Here is a 20,199-nt window from a genome sequence, read left to right on the forward strand (position 1 = left end):
AACCTGGAGTGGAAAGAATATATTAAAGATTTTTCTTTCCTGTTGTCTAATTGTATCAGAATTAAGTCACTTTGTTATTTGTTTGTTTGTTATAAAATCTGCATTATCCAGATTATTTTCTATGGACAGTTTAAAACCAGTATAGCTAATGTGATTGGGTCAGATACTCGTACCCTAGCAACAGCAGATTTAAATTGTTATAATTTTTATATAAATACCGCTTATTTAAACTTACATGTTCATTTGTTTATAAAGGCATTGTTACCCTTTTTTTGGCAAAATATATATATATTTATATATATATATAAATTGTCTTTTCTCTCTTATCATCCCATATTTCTGCCTTGTTTTGCATTAAGTTTGTCAATATTTTTTTTTAAAAAAGGCAGCTGAATTACAATTATCTACTACTTTTTTAAAATATCCACCATGTTTAAATAATTTTTTAAAAACTTTGTTGGATGCTTTATTATGAGATGTAGCTGTGGACCAGTGATTGCTGGGTCTGATATACTGAACTATTTTCCCCAATCAGGTATAAAAATCTTCTAAAATAATTTTTAGACTACTTAATAGTCTAGCCTAAAAGCAGACTTAAAATAAATAGCTGTTTACTGCCACAAGGTATGTTTTCCCCCCACTATTTCTAGTATCTGTTTTCCTTCCTCATAGGAGAAAGAAGATGGAGAGGGAGGGGGTTATTTTTCCAGTTTCCTGCTATTGCTATACTGACCAATATGAATGCAGCAATTTTCTTTGTCAGCTCAATGTAGTTAGTTATCAAGCCATTTAGGGAGGGAAAAGAATATACATATATGTTCTACTTGTCTCCCTCTCACATTGATTTTTTTTTAACAATGTGCGATACTTGTCTTCAGGTCCAGTTCCCATTATTCTCTGTCCCATGACAGGCTTTGTTTGCCTTCTAGAAACCATTCTCTGTGTTTCTGTATGGCAGTCTACTGCTTGGCTGTATTCCTCCTCATATCCATTCCAGTGCTTTCATTTGTTTCCGTTTTCTTTTTTTCCTTAGGGTCAAAGAATATAAAATTTCAGATGAAATTGTATTAGGACAAAGTTTTCATATTCAGCAATAGTTCTTCCCTTAGTTTTAACTAAGCAATCGTTTATGTGTATGTGCTCAGGAGTGGGCCATGATTTTTTTATTTTAAAAGCCCATAGGAAATAAATGTTTACTCTTTAGAAGGAACTATTTAGAAGTCGGCCAGGGTCAGGCTCCTGGAGTAGTGGTAAAATCATCATTCATTGAACGGAAGCCTCTTCTCATCTTCACCCCCAGCTGTTCCCAGAGGGAGACCACATAGGTTAAAGCGGACGCATAGAGATGTAAACAGTACCAGAACATAAATGACAGGGCAGGAGATTCCCCACACCTGCTTACCTTTTTAATCCTATTACTATTCTTTATTATTACTACTACTACTACTACTACTACTACTACTACTACTACTACTACTTCTACTACTACTTTGATCTTTAAAAAAAAAGAATGTATGTCCGTTTATATTGCTGTTCCTATTTGGAATGATAACCTGGTCAAGTATGAATTCCTGAGCTAAGCCAGTGGCACAGGATCACTTTGTCGTGGCTGCTGGTGATGGATTATATAAAATGTTCATAGATATGTATATTTCCATGTAACTGAAAAATTAGAGGACAAGCTTACAACTTACTGGTTTTATACCTTGAAAACAATGAATTTAATAGTTTTTTTTTGTCAGCAGTGTCAATGCAGTTTTCTTTTTGTGGGTTTTTGTTTTTCATTTGTTTCAAGTTCCTATTTGAAAGTGATTTTTAATTTTTACCAAAAACTTGCATAATGGGTACAGTACAAAAAAACCCCCATAAACCTTTGCCCAAGTTCACCTTTTGTTAACTTTTCCCCCATTTGCATTATCTCTACATGTGTATATCTTTTAATTTTAGATGATTTTTTTTCAGAAATTATGAATTGCCTGAAATACTATATTATTCTTCAGAGTATTTTCCTTATCCTATGGTTCAGAGGCTTTATTATCTTTCCGTCACAGGGTAGTATCTGTGTATGTTAATTTCTGATGGTTTGTTCAGGATACCCTTTATTTATATCTTGCTAAATTATGTTTATGGAATAAAAATCAATTTTGGCTTCTCTCGGGAATCTCAGAGGCTTTAGTTTATTGGCTGAGTACTTTTGAGTTCAGCCTATTCATGACAGCTTTTCTTCTGACAAATTTAAGTAGAATGAGTATTGACTTCTTAGGTTTTCAGACTTGGGCCCTGTGAGTACAAGTTTTTGCATCCTGTTTCATCCCACATTTTTCCATCTCCCCTTTATGTAAATACTACCCTTCTAGACTTTCCTTGCTTCTTGACCTACATTAGTGATTTATTGTGCACCAACTGTGTTCACACTGCTGTGCCAGGCGCTGTGTGGTCCATGTCAGAAAGGTGCCCTTTTTGCTCTGGAGCTCTGGTGCTAAAACCGCTGCCCCTCAGATAGCAGTGCTCAGCTTTGAACCTAGAAAATAATTTGTTTTTCTGTAAAAAGTCATCTTTATTAGCACTTTCAGTAGATGGCAATGTTGAGCTAATTTAGAATACCTAGATTTATTTGTTCATGATTCGTACTTAAATTATTTGTATTTCTTGAATTTCATTAGTTCTATAATTTGACTTACCATTTATATCTAATGAGTAAAAAGGGAAGAATTACCTGTTGAAAAGTAAAATGAATTGTTTTGATATGTAAATTATACACTTTCATGACTCCAGCAGTTTTAAAAGTCTTACACATTCTTTCACTGTTGAGAACTTCATTAATCTGTTTTGAGTCTAGCAGTTACGTTTCATAGATGGTTATAACTGTACTTTCAAAAAGGAACTAACAATTTGATTCATTAGCTTCAGGTGCATCTAGAAGACCCTGGGTGCTTGGAAAAGTAATGGAAAAGGAATACTGTCAGGCCAAAAAGGTAAAAATACATTATATGATATAAACCTAGGAATTAGAAGATTCTCATACTACTTTATACTTTATGTAGAAATTGTTAATAGTGCTGTCCTGGACCTTTTCACTCACTTGGGTTAGACCTTGAATTTAATGAGTGTGAATTTGAACCAGTAATTTTATAAGTATTTATGTTATTTATCTTTAGATAGTAGAGGTGGATTACCAACAATTCATTGACCTAAATGGGAAAACTACAAGTTTCTGTTCCATGACTATTGATATTAGTGTTTTTATGTACAACAAAAAAAGAAAAAAGAACACAGAGTAGTTAGTGATTAAAGTGAATTTTTTATAGGTAGAGTTGATGTTTTCTTATTTTCATAAGCTGCTTTCATCTAAGAAAGATAATGTAAAACATTCAATGGCTAAAATTGTACCTGGCTATAATATCAGCAATGCCAGTGCAATAGAATCAGTGAAATCTAGTGAACATTCTTCCTAACTCACTGTAATTTTGGGCACCTCTGTTCCAGGACACTAATAGAGCTTAAACTGTATAGTATTGAGGTTTGATACTTAAAAAACAGCCATCCCTCTATTTATGTGGGTTATCCATTCCACACATCTTTCTTTTTTTTTTTTTAATGAAGAAGAAAACAGTGTAAAAAGAGCCCATCAGTACGAAAAAAAAAAAAAAATAGGCCAATATAAGTCATAAAAATATTTATTTCACATATTTCACACACACAAAAAAATGCTAATGAAAATTCAGAAAAACCAAAATAAATTTTATTCATTCTTGGTGTCTGTACTGTAATCCAAAGCAATTAACCATCTCTTTTTAATTGACACAAAATCATTGTCTTCATCGCAGAAAATATTTGAAAGTACTACTTTGGTTTTATTATTTATGTTTATGTTTTTGAATAATCTTTTCCAACCCCATCCTTTGCTAGGATTTCATAAACTTTTTGATATTCACTACATTTTTAAAAATCTTTTTGAAATTTTAAGGCTCGTTGGATGTTTGGATATGTATCTAGAATTGCATTTTTCAGTTTTGTGGCCAGTTGAAGAGCTCTGTAAATATTTTCTGCAGTGAATGAAACCTGTTACAAGGTCACTGCCATATTCATCGGCAGGATAGGCTTCAGATGTTAAGTGAATTAATTCATTATCGTGATCTACCAGTAATTCGTTAATATTATCTACATTCAAATTGTCAGAGCCTTCTTCTTGAAATCTATTTAATAAATTAATAATGCCAGTTAATCCCCTTTAGTTGTTTTAAGCATATTCCCTGGTACAACCACTTCTGGCCATATTACTTTCCAGTAAGCATTTAAAGTTGATGGCATATATCACTCAAAGCTAAAGTAGTATACAACTTAAAACTTGTATTTATTCCAGTCTTCTGTAACTGACTCATTCATGTTTATTAAAAAATATTGTTAAATCTCCATTTACTACAATTAAATTTAATATAATGTAATTTATATTATATTTAAATATATATAATTTATATAAACTTATATATTATTTAAATATATAATATAATATAATATAATATAATATAATATAATATAATATAAATTATATTTAAATTATAATATATAAATTATAAATTAATATAATATAATTTAAATTATAATAAAAAAATATTGTTAAATCTCCATTTAATATAATTAGTCTTAAAGATGGAAATAATGCCTTGATCTAAAGGTTGGATCAAGAAAGTTATATTCAGTAGCAAATATGTAGCTTTTACATTTGTATGTTCTAAATTGCATGGATGACCAGGTGCATTATCTAAAAGTAAAAGTGTTTTAAAAGGAAGACATTTTTCCTTCATGTAACTTTCAGCTTCTACAGCAAATCATTTGTAAAACCGATCCCAAAAAACATCATGCTTTTTTATTTGCCATCTAATAAACAGGAAGATCATTAATAATCATATATGAGTAGTATTAGTTCTTTGTACATTGCTGAGTTAAACTATTATCTTTTAGAAAGTAATTGGCAGTAATGGAAATGAAAAAGAAAGAACTGCATAAAATGAGACCACATAAATGGAAATTTTGTATAAAAAGTCCACGTAAACAGGGAATATGTATTGCATATGAAAACTTCGTATAAAAAAATGCCGCATAAATCAAGGAATGAGTATAATGACATGGTTCACTTTGCACTATGTTCTTCCATCAGTATTAGTGGTTCAGTATATCTTCACTATGTTGAGGGGTAGATCGTGTATAGTTCAATAACTCCTTTCCCCAATACTGTAGCATTGAGTAGTATGACAGGATGGTACCTATGTAATTTGATTTAATCATTTAAAGTGATTCCTTTTTTTTTTTATTCTTAGGCACAAAACAGATTTAAGGTTCCCTTGGGGACAAAGTTTTACAGAGTGAAAGCTGTGTCGTGGAATAAGAAAGTATAACTTACGGAAGAAATTAATACATTCTGTGACATTTTTCTGATTTGTCCTACAGTGCTCATTTATCACTCCAGAAACATCAGGCCATACTTTTATACAAAAATCAGCGTGACAATATACTTCATTGGTGTACAACATTTACGTTTTAACTGGCTATGTTTTAGGAACAATAAATTCATCAAAACCCTTGGCTGCATTAAAATGGTTTTGTTTTTTTTGCTGTTTTTTTTTTTTTTCAACCCAAATAACTCTAGAAGTGTGGACCAAACTATTCATTTTCTCAAAGGGCATACCCTGTGCATTGTGGCTTATGATTAGCCATATTAATAGCCTGTTACATATACATTAGCTTGAACTTAGATATTAAATGTTAGTTATTACCAGCATTTGTCCTTTTGTGAGATCAATATCGGAAAACTTGCACTCTTTAACACATTCTTTATAAAATGTATAAACTCTTCAAAAGTATTTAAAGAGGAGTGTTATTGCATGCAGATAATCATAATTTTGAGTTTGCCTCTGTAGATTACTAAAGCAAATTGTTTCACTTATTTTTTTAAATGCCCTTTGAGATTTCAAAATGAAAAAGAACTCAATTTAACTGACTGATTTTAAGATCAGCCATAATTAGCAATCTTCAAAAGCACTTTCAACAAATTGGTCACCTGGGTTCTAAAGGGAAGAGTTTGTGCTACTGACAATTTCAAATGCAGCACTGCAGCCTTCCCAACCTCTTTATTATTCTGTTTGGAATAGTCATATTGATGAAATCATAATTCATGGTTCAATTTCTGAAAAAACATTCATTGTACATTAACCATTTAAAGGTCATTTAAATAACAAAATATTGTATTGTAAAAGACATGTAGAATTTTAAAACAATAAAGATTTGAACCTGTAAATGTGTGTGCCTTTTAAAGAAAGATACATTTTTAATATATTTGAGTGCTGGGATATGGGATAAACTTGTTCTGTATTATATCAAACGTTTATTACAAAAAATGTTCTTTAATTGTATACTGTGTAACAGGGTAAAACAGTGTTATGTAGAATAGAATTGTGTAAACTAGATCTTGAGACAAATTGCTGTGGTGCAAAGGTATTTAAATGAGTTAGTTGAGTTGAATGAGATTTGTTTCAGGTTTGTTGCTAGAGAACAATAATAAAATGATTTTTTTCAGAAAATATTTAATTTCTTCATAAAAATAAGTTAAATATTTTTTTAAATATGTATATCTAACAGTACAGAAAATGGAATAAACATCATAGTGTATAGAAAACCGAATTTGACAACATATTAATGAATAAATGAACAAATGACTTCACACGTTTCTATTTAATCTTTCCATGACATCTTAATGCAAAGAATACCAAAGCAGTAAATTACTTTATATACAGAGTGGTTTTGTTAAATAAGCAGCTTTGGTTTAGTCTAAATGAATCAGCCAGGTGGCCTATTTTTACTTAATTGGAACCCTTCAAATTTAATATGTCGTCATTTGTGCTGTGGAGTTGTATTGGGCTGACACATCAAATCCATCGTCTCATTAATGTTGATATTTCATGTTAGATTTTGTTGCTTATAGTTTTTCTTACATCCATCCTGTCAGTGTTCACATACCGGTTTATAAAGCAAAAAGGAAATGCAAATTTTTTGCTGCTGTTGTTAAAAAGAAGAAAAATGAAACCTGGAAATCAAGTCATCAATTGAGTTGTTACCTTTGAGTGGTTTGAAGTCAGTGTCACAAGCTTTGGCATCAGAATGCCAGAGTTCCAGTTCTAGATCTAACTTTAAGCGAGTTGCATACACTCTGAACTGCAGTATTCTCTTCTATAAAATGGTGTTATAATAGTACCAATCTCAGATTATTTTGAAGATTAAGTGTTGAAAATATAAATCTAAAATGCTTTGAACAATTTTAAAAGAAAACAAGTATTTAGTAAAAACATTAGCTATTGTGATTTCTTTACAAAACCTATGAATTCACTATTCAAATTCTAATAGAAATGTAGCTTACTTTATTAAATATTTAAATCACATTTTATTGCAAGTAAACTTTAAGAATACATGAATTATGCGAGTAGTTCCTTTATTTTGGCAAAGGTACCTGGATATACTAAGAACAAAATGAACAAAATTATTTAAACTTTTATAATTTATTTTTAAAAATTATGGTGTAAAACATAAATTAACATGCCCCAAAACCTTGTCATATTTCTCAGTTTTACCACCTAGAGATAATTTTACCTTTTCTTAGCCATTTTTATCTTATGTGCCAAATTATGACTACACTGCTATTTCTTGATCAATTTACATTATTGATTTACTTTCTCATGATATCAAGACTTAATTATTTCATAAGAACTTTCTCTGCTTTCATGTATAGTGAGTTGCTTTCTAGCTGCTTCATTAACATTTACTTTATCGTGACTGTAAATGTGTGTTGAGCCAAGTCCTGACTACCATTCATTTCCTTTCTTTACAGTCATAGTCTTGTCTTGAAGCTTTTCTTTTTTTTTCTCCTGTGCTATTATCATGTAATTACCATAGCTTTAATCTTTTTAAATGCTTCATATTCTTTCAAGTCACATTTTCTCAGAGACCTCATTTTGGAACCATTAGCTCTTCAAACTGATCTGGTTGCTCTCTAAGCCTGCTACATCATTCTAAGGATATGAAGTAATGTCAATATTCTTAGAAAGCCATTGTTTCTTGGGTGCTCTTGCTAGAGTTTATGAGCAAGTAACTTTCTAGGAAAGAAACAGTGGGAGATAAATTTCCTGAATTTCTGCAAATAAAATAGGCTCACACTTAACAATTTAATTGGATATAGATTTTTTTTTCAGAAATTACTCCATTGTCTTTTAACATCCAGGTTATATGTTTTTACCCCACCCATCTGGTCCCCAGAAATCTTTGGAAGCCCCTTTTTAGACCTAGAACTATAAAATAGCATGATGATGTCTTGCAGTTCCCAATCTCCTTTCTCACTGCCAGGCAATCAGCGAACCTTTTTAACCTAAAGACGCATGTCCTACAGCTCTAGGGGAAAGTATTTAATTTTTTGTTTTCTCTTCAAACTTTTACTGTATGTTAGACCTTTTAAATCTCCCTTGTATTTTTATTTCCTATTTTTTATCTGATATTTTAGTCTTTTCCGAGAGTTTCCTCAATGTCTCAAACTTTTATTGAAATTTTATGTTGGCAATTACAGTTTTAACTTTGAAGAGTTCTGATTACCTTCCATGATAGGATCCATTATCTTTTTAAATCTCTCTGAAGATATAAATTATTTTTCTGTAGTTCTCTTTTGTCTCCACGATCTTTATTTTCTTATTAACTTTGGTGTTTTTATTTCATGTTGGAAGTGTTCCTTAGTTGTCTGGTGTTCCTTGTTGATCTCCTTGTGCTTAAGAATAAGGCATTAAAAAGTTGATTGCCAACTCTTTTTAATCCCTCCCTGTACTATCCAGAAAATAGAAAAATGTTAAACCCTTTTAAAATCTTAAAAGTCACCTGTCCTAGCCCTTTTTTTATATATATAAGTAAACAATGTAAATATTCCATTCCTTTCTATGGCTATATATATATGGGGAGATACAGGGATATTTCTGTATATATTAGGATTGGCTTTTTCATTTTGGAAAATGGCTGCTAGGGTTTTGATGAGAATTGGGAACTTTGGGAGCAGTATTGCCTTTCTTAATATTAAGTCTTCCAATTCTTAAACATGTCTTTCAGCTTATCTATATCTTCTTTAATTTCTTTCAGAAATGTTCAGTCTTTAACAGAAGCAGTGAGGATGCACATCCTTGTGTTCCTGACAGAGGAAAAGTTTTCATTCAGGCTTTCACCATTGTGTGCTCACTGTGGGTTTTTCATATATGACTTTTATGGAAGGAAGTTCCTTTCAATTTCTAGTTTCAGTGTTTTTATCACAAAAAGGTATTGAAGGCTTTTTCTGTATCAATTGAGATGATCATAGCCTTGAACTGCCCTAGATCCTGAGAATGGATCTCCTTTGGTCATGGTGTATAATTCTGTTAATATACTGCTGAATTCAGTTTGCTAGTATTTTGTTGAGGAATTTTTCTATCTTTGGTTCCTGAAGTGGAAGCTAATTCTCCAAGGGTGCTAATTCACCTTATTATTTTTTTTTTTTTTGATGACATCACTATTAATTGGCCTTGTACTTTTGAAGACAAGAAAACAGGTTCAGAGCAATTAGTGACTTGGCCATTGTTTCAGAATTAGGAGCTCAGGTTTTTATGAGTAAGATGGAAGTCAAATTATGTCATTTATAGCAGTCTATTGGTGAAACTAAGGCACAGAGCCAACTAAGATTCAAAGTGAAGGAATAGCTACAAAAATTCATTTTTAACCCACCACAATTTAAGTTAGGTCTAGAGAAGATTTAAAAGCATCTGATTTAATGATGCCGAAAGCCACAAAACTAATATTTACTTCAAAACCTAAGTTTCATAAATTTACCTATTTTACTTATGCTTGCTAGTGAACACTGGCAAGTAATTAAAAATGTTAATGTCCACTAATTGATAGTTTTTATGTTAGTCATACTTTTAGACTATAAACAAGCCATCTTTAGCCAATTTTTAAAAATGCTTTGCATAATTTGTTATCTTTATGGGTAAGATGGAAATTTTTTCAACAATTCCTAACATAATGTGACTTATACAGTTGGTTGGAAGCTGTTCGGTTTACATACTTGTCAGGTATTTCAAACTCAAAGGCCATTTAGGTTGAGCTCCAACTGTTAAATTCCCACCTTAAAACAGATAAGGCTTAGCAGCAGTACTGGTTCTAAGTGAGTAGAAACACGTGGCAACCATCAATATAACAATGAATGATTAGCCCTCCATGTACTCCTCTAATCAAAGCAATAATAGAATGCACGTGTAACAAGACTGGTTTAGGAGTGCCACCAATTAATTCCTCCACTCATCACAGTAATATTATTACTCAGTGAATAGTTAATGTAGATGTCTCTTGTAATCTCTTTGGAATTCTGTTCCATCAATGAATGTCTACTCAACCAGCTCAGGTTTCTAAGATGAATTGGTTTCTTAAGAATGATTTTTAAAACTTCTCCAAGAGTGTAGGGCCTAATCTCAAGCACACCCGATGCCTAAATACTCTCAGCAATTGCAGTTATATATTACAAGCTTAGCTCTTCAACCTATATGAGAAGTATGATTTCTGGAAATGTCACCATATACACAGATATCACTTATAAAACAAGTAATACATAGCCTAGTGGAAAGGTATACTTTTGTTTTTTTATACCATCATGTGCTTAAGTAGGTTCTTTTAAAAAATATATTTTCATGAATATCCCTCAAATTTAGCCTGTATTGGAGAATGCAAGGGAGCACGAGCAACCTTTTCAGCTGTGGCAATGGCCATTACACTCTGGAAATCTTACGAGAGGGCTCTTCTTACAATTAGCACTTAAAACAATTGTATATAACTTAAAATTCTGAAATGCCTTGCAAATAACAGTATTGTAGAATGAGTTAGAGCATTCAAAAATTCTGCTCTATACAGCAATTCTCTCATCACTGATCCTGATATTTCCATGGAGACCTGGAGTGCTAGTTAGAGGTCGCCTTCCAACTTTGGTCCCTAATATTTCCCAAAGCGCCCCCTCATTGGTGATAAAAACAAACAATTGCGCACTGCTTAAAACATTGGAGCGGCATTTCAAACGAGTTTTGATTTTATTGAAAAACTGGCTGTTTATGTTATCCATAATCAGAGTATTCTCAGTCAAGAGTCGCAGTCTCACCATGAGCTAAGTGATGAGTCATAGTTCAGAATATTAAGAGGTGCATAGAAGCTCGTGGATATAACTGGAATGTCAAAAGAAATGTCTCCTGACTCAAACATTCCTAAAAAATTAGTATCATGACTCAGTAGCACTAATTTTTCATCATGCTTTTGTACAAAGACAGTCCATGTCACAGGGGGTATGATTTGGGTATAAACTAACATCATACTTATTTGTGGTAATATAGTTGCCAAGAGTATATAGTATAGAATAGATTAATTCTTTCTCTTGTTACCAAAAAGAATTATCAAAAAGTGGCCTGGCAAGCTGGAAACTGGAGCAAGGTTTAGTTGTCAGATTGCCATAGTGGTCTATTTCTGTAGTTTAATGTGGGGACGCACCTCTCAGTGCTATTCACACACTGACATGTCCTCCCCACCAGTTTCCTTTCCTAGCTTTCTCTGCTCATCTGCCTTCAGTTTATGCTGACCTTTTCCAGTGTTCAAGTGTTAGCTTTTAAAAAAAATTTTTTTTTTAATTATAGGTGACATACTGTATTATATTCCAGGTGTACAGCATACTGATTAGACATTTATCTACCTTTTGAAATGATCACTATAAGTCCAGTAACCATCTGTCATACGTAGTTGTTACAATATTATTGACTATATTTCCTATGCTGTATTTTATATCCCTATAGCTTATAACTGGCAGTTTGTACTTCTTAGTACCCTTCACCTTTTTTGCCTGTCCTTCCACCCCTCTCCCCTCTGGCAATCATCGGACAGGTCTTTGTATGTATGAGTTTCCTTTGTTCATTTGTTTCTTAGATTCCACATATAAGTGAAATCATTTGTATTTGTCTTTCTCTCCCTGACTTCACTTAACATAATACCCTCCAGGTCCATCCAAGTTTATCAATAGCCCCAAATCATCAATATCCATAGTCAAACTTCCAAAATGCATGACTTGCATGTAATCATCCTTTTAAGTTGGTAAATCTTTTAAATTTAAGCATCTTTAAAACATGTTTCCTCTGGGAAATTCCAGTTTTATGCAAATCTTGCTGCTTAGAATTATAGGTTTCAAAATGTACCATTCTGATCAGGGCAGACCATTTTTAGTTTATAAAACTGTTCGAATATAGACTAAAAAAAGTAAACTACTGGTTAACATGTAACCTTTTTTAGCCTCCATTTCTCTATCTGTAAGAAATAAACCTCAGTTTGTTGTGATGATAGCAATGAGAGAAAGTGAGAGTGTTTTGCATATTGAAAAGTACTGTGCAAATATTTATACATTCCTAGAAAGATTTCAAAATTATTCTACATGCTTTCAAAACACTAATTAGATGTTGTAGGGTCGTTTTCCTAGGCTTCATCAATGTCGTTATTTTGTTTAATAATAATAATAATAATAAAAGATGTTTAAGCTCCCCACCCTGACCCCAGCCTACCATCAAAATCCCACAAAAGTTAAATCATAGCGCCCTCAGACATGCATATAGAGGATATCTAGGTATTTAAAGATACAAAGGAATGCTAAAAAGATCTCTGCTCTCTTCCCTATGTTTTCCTTGGGATAAAAATTTTAAGACCAAAATTTACAAATGAAATATTTAGATTTCCATTCCAAAAGTAATGGTGTAGCAGCACTTAAAGATTATTTAATAACTGTATTTTGTATTTTAAAATTATTTTAGCAACTATGTTAAATATTTAGGTCCCTGTTTTAGTTTATATCATTTATTAGATACAATCTTTTTTATTTTCACTATTAAATTTTTTTCTAAAATGAAGTATAGTTTTCATGAAAAACGTGACATATGAAAAATATTTGTTTCGCTATTGTTTTATTCTCATAGGAATTAAAGATTTCAGAAAACTAATCATATCACCAGTAAAAGAATTGAGGTATAGGTATAAATTTATTTTTTCATTTCCAAATAAATTTACTAATCATCTTAATATTTAAATAGGTCTTTCTTGGATCAATATAAAAATGCCTCAACTGTTTCTTGTATCAGTTTATATGGTTCAAAAATAATTGAACTGAAAAGTGATCACTAGCTGTATCACCACTTTCACATATCTATATCCTCTAGCTCTATTTGGCTTATCTTCATAGACTAAGGTCTTCATAGAAAGATCTCAGGCAAAAATGTGGTCCTTTTTTGATCTTTAATTTGCATGTATTGTGACTGCAAACAAACAGTAGGTTTTCCCTAGTTCTAATGAATCAAAATTGACTTCTGTTGAACAATGTTTTCTTATTCTGAGTTTAGTCTGTTAACAGAAATTTTCTTGCCAGAATGATTCAAGAAACTGTCATTTATCAATAAGCTATTGTGTTAGATTGGACCTCAAAAGGGCTCGTGGAACATTTGAGGAAGCAAGAGTAAATCTAGGAAGAGAAAAAGAGGAATCCATAATTTCACAATTACAGCTGCACATATTGCGGAAACCATTTTTGTAGGAGCCAAGTACATTCTTAGATGGAACTAAGAAATTTTCACAAGGCATTAAGTGTTCAGTGGCCCAGTTTTTATAGAGAATTGAATTTGGTATACTAGTCCCACTGGGTACATCAGAGAAATTGATCAATACTTATATCAGGAGATTGTTTAGTTGTCAGTTAATGAAGAATATATGGAATTTTATTTCATATAAATATTACAACCAAAGCATACATAAATATTTCTTCATGTAGCTAATGTTTCCATTCACAAAGAAGTAAAAATGTACTTTTCTAATTAAAAGATAATTTAAAATATCATACATTGCAAATAAAAGATTCTATAAATAAATATCTATAATAATTTTACTAAATGCCAAGATTAAAGATAAATCGATATCATCTTTATGCATAAAAAATTTAAAAATGGAATATTAAAATCCCAAATTATAGCGCTATCCATTATTTCTCTGAGATCTCAAAACATTTGTACAATATTTTTGTGGGAGTTCCGATCTACAATCACAAACATATAAAATGCATATGAATAATGCAAAATAAAGTTTCATTATTTATGTCATTTCACTTTTTATTTTAAAAATTTTTTTGTATTAGAAAAAGTAGACATAAAAAAATATATGGTAAAAAATGTCTGAGTCACCACTGCCAGCACATGTCCTGGAGCTCACTACCATCTTTGTTCATATAAAGGGTTAGAAAGTGAGTCAGGGAAAAAATTAAAAGGACTCACAAGACAAAGCCTTCATGTATCAGCCTAAAAATAATAGCATCTTGGGAGGTTATTATTGCTGGCCCCACAAATTCAGTCCTGGTTTCTGCTCACAGACTAAAATGGAAAAATAAAACAACAAAAAAGAGAATTCAGAAATAGACATACATATAAATATAGTCGACCAATTTACTACAAAGGTTCCCCTGCAATTCAGTAGGGAAAGGATGATGCTTAATGAAGGGTAACAGATAAAAAAAAGAAATGAATTTTGGCCTTGACTGCATGCATACCATGCACAAACTATTTGAAACACAGAAAAATATATTTGAAATGGATTATAAAATTAAATGTAAAAAGTAAAACAATAAAACCTTAGGAAGACATAGAAAAATATCTTATTTCCCTGGGGAAGATAAGAAAAGCAATTAAAGTAAAAGATTGAAACATTAGATCTCACTTTAAGTAAGAGCTCTTATTCATTAAAAGACCAAAATAAAGAAAAGGGCAAATCCCAGTCTGGGAGAAGATATTTGCAATACATGCATCCAACGAGAGACTAATATCTGGAATTTATAAAAAAACTACAGATCAATAAGAAAAAGACAAAGAAGCCAATTTAAAAATGAATGAAAGATGTCAATGGTCTCTTCATAAAAGAGGCTAACCAAAGGGCGAATAAGTTACCAATAAAGTGCTTAATATCATTAGTCATTAGAAAAATGCAAATCAAAACCACAAAGTGGTGCCACTAGATACCCACTAGAGTGCTTAAATTCAAAAGACTGAAAATACCAAATGTTGACAAAGAAATTGGGACAATTGGAACCCTCATATACTGCAGGAGGGAAAATATTTTGAAAACGTGGTAGTATCTTTTTAAATTAAACATGCTCCTACACCGACATAGCAATCCCACCCTTAGGTATTCATCCAAGAATAATGAGTGCATATTTGTACCAAAAGACATATACAGTAATGTTCATAGATAAAAACTGAAACTAATCCAAATACTTTTCAATAAAAGAATGGATAAATTGCGGTGTATTCACACAGTGGTATATTATGTAGCAACAACATGAAGAAATATCACTGACACAATAATGAATTTAAAATGATAGACACAAAAGATTATATACTAAGTGATTCCATTTATATGATGTTCAAGAATAGACATTTGAACCATGATGATAGAAGTTAGTTTTCTAGAAGGGACATGAGGAAGACTTGTGTGCTAAAAATAGCCTGTTTTCATTAGGGTGGAGTTAAATGGGTATAGTCATAGACTTTATATGTGTGTTTTACTCATTAATTTTTAAGTAACTATAATGCTTGATTTGTATATTTCTTCTCACTGTTTTTTCATATGTTGCTCTATATATTTTTTAGGTTATATTGTTAAGCAGATCTATATTCATAATTGTTACGTTTTCTCAATATATTTTCCCTTTAACCTCTACACAACATTCCTTTGTTTTGTGTGATGCTTTTAGCTTTAAAAATATATTTCATCATATATTTAATTGCTACCTTTGCTCTTTTTCACTCTATATTTGCCTGACATATTTTTCTCTATCTTTTCATTTCTAACCTTTCATAAATTTTAAATGTCTATTGTAGAAAATATGTTGATGAATTTTTTAAACTTTTATTTTAAACGTTATTTTAGGACAATCTTTTTCTGATATTGACAGTATTTTTTCTGTTTCCTTTTTATTTGTACTTATGTAAAAGTTATATACTTAAAAAAATTTTTTTCCAGTTATTATCTCTGGTTTATAAAGACACACATATATGCTTTATTTTCCCATAAATGTCTATAGCTTTATTTATATTTCTTTCTATCCATACTTTTCCCAAATAAAACCTTTCCCCTGAAGGCAATCTTAGCAAGCTCATAGCCCCTTTTGTTTCTCTTGACACTACTCATATTAGTACTGTTCAGAGCTTTAGTTGCAAATTATTTTGACAAACTTTTTCTTTTCTAGAGTTTCAAGGATTGAGTCAAGAAAGCCAAATCACCATCTTTTCCAACCTTGAACTACATCACTTTCTCTCTCTCTGTTTTTGCATATAAAGATACTGATACTTAGAAAGATTAATGGACAAGCTCAGGGTCAGGACCGTGAATTCCACTCATTACTCACCAATTCAGCTATTACAGACGAATGGAATTACCCTCATCTCAAATTAACTCCTATCCCTGCTTCCCATTTCTACCACAAACAGCATTACTCTCCCTTTCTCTTTTCACTTCAGCTGGGAAATCCATGTTTCATTTATACCCACACCCATTTTCTGCTGTACACAAGTCATTGTGAGGGTGGAAGGATGTATAGTGTGAAGGATGTGGACCGAGGCTTCTATCTTTCCAGTCGAGTCTGGCTCTTCAAAGAGGCCACTAGCTTCCCTTTGGTCTCCCAAATGTAAACATGGTAAGTATCATATTGGACTTCTACTTTAAGATATCCAATATACATGAAAAACGTCTTAGACTTTTAAATTCATTGTCCATTTTTATATGTCTTTATCTTGCATTTGTCATCCTGTCTGACTGTCACATCTAGGCTATGAGTTCCAGAAAGGCAAGAACAGTGCTTAGCAGAGGCACTCAAAACAAGTTTATTCCCTTCTTGTCATTTTGGAGTTCTTTAGCCTAAAATCAAGTGTTACACAATTTTAGACAACAGAATGTTTTGTCCATGTCTGCTTATGGATAAATATGGTAAAAAAGGGAACTTCAAAGAAAAAAAAGGAGAAAAGCTGTGCTTTTTGATTTTCATCGCTTAAAAATTTAAAGTCATTGACACTTCAAAAAAGTGTGTTGCTCCAATAGTTAACAACATCCCTAGAAAAGATTTGGTGCTCAGAACAGATGATTTGCCCTTTTTTAAAATGCAAGCTTAATTGAATTAAATTATGTAGCTTGTAGCCTAGGAGGTATACGCATGAAAAAGAGAAGCCAGTTTTATATCTTTAACTATGGTAGAAAGATAGTAAGAGTGAGATGATTTATTTTGAGTTTTTAAACCAGAGTTCCCTTCACATTGTATAAGGGGCTCTCTGTGTCAACCATGCTGGTGCTTGTTAGTGCTGGATAAAACTTTACAAAGTTCATCTCAACCCACATCTCTCTCATGTCTCAGTCTCTGGCCAAGACCACCCACAGCTCTCTCTGCCCTCAACTAATCCATCATTGAAGCCCACATCACATCAGAAGTGAATCCCTTTTATAAAGCAGCAGAGAAAAGAGGCCAGTTTACCCAAATCAACACACTTTATAAATTTAGGCAGAGGAGACATCTGCCTTGCTTTAAAAAAAAAATCAATGTAGTCCCTTGCCAAAAATAACATCCAGATGAATCAAAGATAGAAACTGTAGACACGATTCAAAAGTAAGAACAGTGATCAAGTTAAATATTGTCACCATCCTAGAAGGGAGAATGCTTTCTAATTTTACAAAAAAAAAAAAAAAAAAAAAAAGAGAAAGAAATAAAAGAAAAAAGTTATAGAGAAAAGAAAAAAGGTAGATCTATCTACATGCTAATGAAAAAGTATCTTCGGTGAGTGCAATAACCAAAATAAAATGGTCAACACAGCTCACAAGAAATTATTATTTCTACAAATATAATAAAGTTTACTATTTTATAAAATTAAAAGTAAATACAAATTAATAAGAAAGTTACTAAGAACAATAAATAAATGGGTCAAATTACTTCAAAATAAGCTAAGAAATTCTCTAAACAATTTGAAACCTGTTTTTTTTTAAACTTTTAATAGAATGTATCAAAAGGAGAAAATTGAAACTAAAAATTTTAGTGCTCCAGGGTCTAAATCACACATCATTTACTTTGATGATTGTCTTAGCAGTTTGATCCACCTACATTGTTGGTTTTAATTTCTCTTCAGGAAAAAATTTAACTTTTTAGTAGCATCAAAGTTGTTATATCAAGATATTTAATTTTATTTTTATTATGACTTTAAAACCTTTGCAAATCAGAATTTGTTACATGTAAATTTAAGCCTGCCCTTCTTCTATCACTATTTTTCTTTCTTTTTCTCTCTTTCTAGTCTATGGGTTTCTGCTTTGTATTTACAGTGCTTTTGTACCACTTGGTTAATGAGCACTACAGTTACATCATGCAAGACTGCTTGCAGAAACCTCAGAGCTGCAAACCTTAACTGGGCTAACAAAAATTATAATTAGGTGTCTTAATAAATTTTATAGTATTTTGGCAATCTCATCAAACTTGGATTAATCTGTGTGGTACAAGTTATTAGGTCATAGTCTTTGAAAAGTTTCAGGAAACGGCTTTTTATCAAGTGTTGAGTTCTTCAGCATTTAAAGTCCCGCATTTACAGGCCTTTCTACCAAACTCATGTGATTTATACTCCTGTGTGTCAGGCAGTGCAGTGAGCGTGTTGGGTGAGAGATGTCCAGGCTACCTCAATTGCTTTCTATCTTTGGAAATTTAGTCCTATACCTCACCTTCCAGATTCAGCTGGTCTCCTTGAATTCACATTATAAACTGACTCCCACCTCCTAAGGGAAAACATCTAGAAAACAAAGATTGTTTGCTGCCCATTACTACTGAATCCAGCTTGCAATGGTCATGGGCAGTGACCCAGAAAGGAGTCTTGGAGAGTCCAAGTGTATCCTCAGACGAAACATCAGTAAAGCCTGTGCTTGTTCCTCCTGCATTGCTGAAGATGGCTGTATGTGAAAATGCTAAGGAATGTCTATTCTCTACATGCCCTATATTGTTTATGAAAAAATTTTAAATTAATGTATTTAAAACTTACATGTTAAAAATTGCCTTAAATTAGGAAATTATGTGATAAATAAATATTACCTTGTAAGCAACTTCAGGGCAGGAACAAATCTAATCAAAGCTACTCACTAAACATTTTAGCATCCAGTGTGATTGGCCACCAGCCTGGTGAGTATGCTGACTTCCAGCAGATGGGGCTCAGTGTTCCCTGATGGTACACGGAGCCATGCACAATGACCACGGAACGTCTGCATGATGTGGAAGAGCGCTATTGCAGGCAAATACTGCTTCTTAAATGATCACTGACCATTTCAAATTTTGGCCCTTTTGTGACTTGCATTTTAACAGATAACTCTGCTTATGGAAAAGTAGGAGTTGTTTATTATCTTAGTGGTTACATAAAAATGCTTGCAGCCAAGCCAAGAAACTAATTGCTAATTTTGCAGAAATGCAAATGTACTATCTGTAGATGAGGACCACCAAATTAATAACAATCTCTCAAATGCCATCCTAAAACAAGTCAAAAGAAAAAAAAAGCCTCTTGACGTGCAAAAATGGTGAAATTTGTTTTGGTTTAGATGCTTACAGACAGTGACTAAATTAATAAGGGACGAAGAAACTCACGTGATGTCACGTGAAGGCTGAGAACATGAAGTGTAGAGCAAACTGCCTAGTTCCAACCCTGAGTCTGCCATTCATAAGTTCTGACCTTGGAGCAGTGACCTCCATAATTCAGTTCCTCCATTTATACAATGAAAATAGGGATAGTCATAATATTGGCAACTCAAAAGGGGTTTGTGAGGATTAAAGTTGTTGTCATGTATTAAGTGCTTTGAATGATAGTCTACACAGTAGATGGTTAGCTACATGCCTCTTCTTTGTATAAGCACAGGGTAAATATTTTAGCATATCTTTCTCTTTTGTATAATTAGCACATTGCCCCCAAATCCATATATATTAACAATACGAGGAATAAATTATGATTGATTTCAATAAAATTACTTTGCATTTATATGTAGCTTTAGTGATTCAGTCTTCTTAGTAACTTATTAGTAGTTTTT

At 32.1% G+C, this 20,199-nt stretch overlaps 1 protein-coding gene across 2 annotated transcripts in view; it reads left to right on the plus strand.

Moving 5' to 3' along the window:
- RB1CC1 (RB1 inducible coiled-coil 1) overlaps positions 1–6,718 on the plus strand; it is a 76,746-nt gene extending 70,028 nt beyond the window's left edge. For both annotated transcript variants that reach the window (XM_036232849.1, XM_036232850.1), the window contains exons 23-24: positions 2,905–2,975; positions 5,319–6,718. In XM_036232849.1, coding sequence (XP_036088742.1) covers positions 2,905–2,975; positions 5,319–5,396 — 149 coding nt within the window. In that variant the 3' untranslated portion in view covers positions 5,397–6,718. The remainder of the gene's footprint in view (positions 1–2,904; positions 2,976–5,318) is intronic.
- Positions 6,719–20,199: the final 13,481 nt, after the last annotated feature.

This window comes from Rousettus aegyptiacus, unplaced genomic scaffold, assembly GCF_014176215.1.
Source record: "Rousettus aegyptiacus isolate mRouAeg1 unplaced genomic scaffold, mRouAeg1.p scaffold_m13_p_15, whole genome shotgun sequence".
Classification (NCBI taxonomy): domain Eukaryota; kingdom Metazoa; phylum Chordata; class Mammalia; order Chiroptera; family Pteropodidae; genus Rousettus; species Rousettus aegyptiacus.